General features: G+C 54.3%; 1 protein-coding gene across 1 annotated transcript; it reads right to left on the bottom strand.

The window, feature by feature from the left end:
* Positions 1 to 15: 15 nt before the first annotated feature.
* Positions 16 to 1,120, bottom strand: PHACADRAFT_214622 (uncharacterized protein; the record flags this gene model as incomplete). Its single annotated transcript, XM_007402511.1, has 4 exons — positions 882 to 1,120; positions 752 to 792; positions 518 to 684; positions 16 to 464 (listed from the first exon to the last, which is right to left on the bottom strand). The coding sequence occupies exons 1-4, from the start codon at positions 1,074 to 1,076 to the stop codon at positions 16 to 18; spliced, it is 852 nt and encodes a 283-aa protein (XP_007402573.1). The 5' UTR covers positions 1,077 to 1,120.
* Positions 1,121 to 1,770: the final 650 nt, after the last annotated feature.

The raw sequence follows: 1,770 nt of genomic DNA, 5'->3' as shown, positions 1-1,770 counted from the left end.
TGTCAGACTGAATACCTAGAATATCCTACGAATATACGGAGGTGTATAGAAAGTGAAAGAATACCATGGAATCCGGGAGAACCATCCGGATTGTGTAATATTCATGACACGCAGGCCCTTCTCGGGCCTCCCGATATGTGACCCGAAGATGAACGAGCCCGGCGCGGGTACGAGTAGCGACGCAAGGCGGCTTGCGAGCTCGCTCTGGCGCTCCCCGTCGAAGAGGTGGAAGAACGAAGAGGCATAAATCACCGAAACTCTCCCGCGGAGCGGTGTGAGCGAGGTCAGGGCAGACAGGTCCACTGGTTGCTCACTGCCCGCTGCCGGGGTATCCAAAGACTTCAAGGTCGCAATGATTCCACTGTATGTGAGGAAGGTGTCGTCGAAGGCATCACTTGCAATGAACTTGACCGGGAATGACTCGGGCGTGGATTTGAACACTTTGTGGCCTATGCCCCAGAACTCTGTTGGTAACACGCTCAGCTGAAGGCCGCTACCAAGGCTCGGGTACGCTTACCAGGATGGAGGTCCGAGGCGATGATTTGATTGGCTGGGAATCCGTCCAAGACAACCTTCCTAGTGTCATGGCCAACACCGCAGCCAACGTCGAGAAATAGCACGCCCGGGCGTTCCCTCCCGAGCTGCAGGAGGTCCTTGTAGATGGGGAAGCGAGATATCTTCACTCTAGCAGAGGCCAAAGCTCGCGATGAGCGTGCCGGACTACTACTGTTGCTTTGTAGTGAAGACTCACTTCACGAAGTTGCAAAGCCGAATACAGGGGTACGGGTGAATCTACCGGTCAGGAAGATTTGTTTTTAATTAATGTTTCTCTAGTGCGGACCCAGAGTTCCGGAGCCTCGACTCAGATTGAGGGTGCTCACCGCATAAACCTCACGCTGGACCTGGAGGACGTGTCTCTTCAGCTCATCCGGGTCCTTGATGCCCGTGATATCAGAGACGAACGCGGTCTCGACACCGTCGTAAAATCTCTCATCGAGCTCGGCATCCCGGCTGTAGTGCGTTTCGCCGGGCAGGGGTGCTGCAACGCTCTCAGTGCCATCTGCCGGCGATGTCATCGGGTGGTCGGTGCACGCTGCCTAACGCGGAAATGTCGGTAAAGCCACAAAGCTGCAATCCCGCCTCTCTCAGTAACGGTGGCGAGAGCCGATGATGCCTCGTTTACCTCTCTCCTTATATCCTCCTTCGGCTACATAATAAATCTAGCTGTCAAGTTTGCGATCGTACTTGAGGCTCCGCCGCGGCTCGCAATTTGGCGATTCCCGCAGTTTGACAGACCGGTCCCTGAGGCCTAAGGTGTCACCGAGTGCCACAAGGATCGAAGGGTGCTGTAAAGTGCCGTGTTGTTTGACAATCTTCACGTACAGAATAAGGATTGCACTTTCTCTCATAATATATCAGAGCCTTAATCTAGACGCCGTCGCGCGCCGACGAGTCGCACATCGGGCACAACATGAGTCGTTCGGAACCCTGCTAGACAGCCGTACCTGAAACTAGACCAGTAGCTGGTGTTGAGGCTTGAGCGTGAAGTTAGATCCCCACCTTCCAAACCCTTTTTGACTGCGGCATACATCTACAATTAGCGCTTATGTATATATCCACCTTGTCTGGCTCTTCGATACCTGCTCTAGCTGTCCAGAGTGTAGATTAGCTCGAGCAGCCGCTCATTCGTCCAGAGTGTGCCTGCGAATGTCTAGCCCGAGCGCTTCATGTTGTATATCGGCCAGTCGAGCAGGACCGGCACGTCAGCAG

Source organism: Phanerochaete carnosa, assembly GCF_000300595.1.
Source record: "Phanerochaete carnosa HHB-10118-sp unplaced genomic scaffold PHACAscaffold_205, whole genome shotgun sequence".
Lineage (NCBI taxonomy): Eukaryota > Fungi > Basidiomycota > Agaricomycetes > Polyporales > Phanerochaetaceae > Phanerochaete > Phanerochaete carnosa.
Note: the sequence above shows the minus strand (reverse complement) of the source record. Positions and strands in the feature narration are given on the sequence as shown.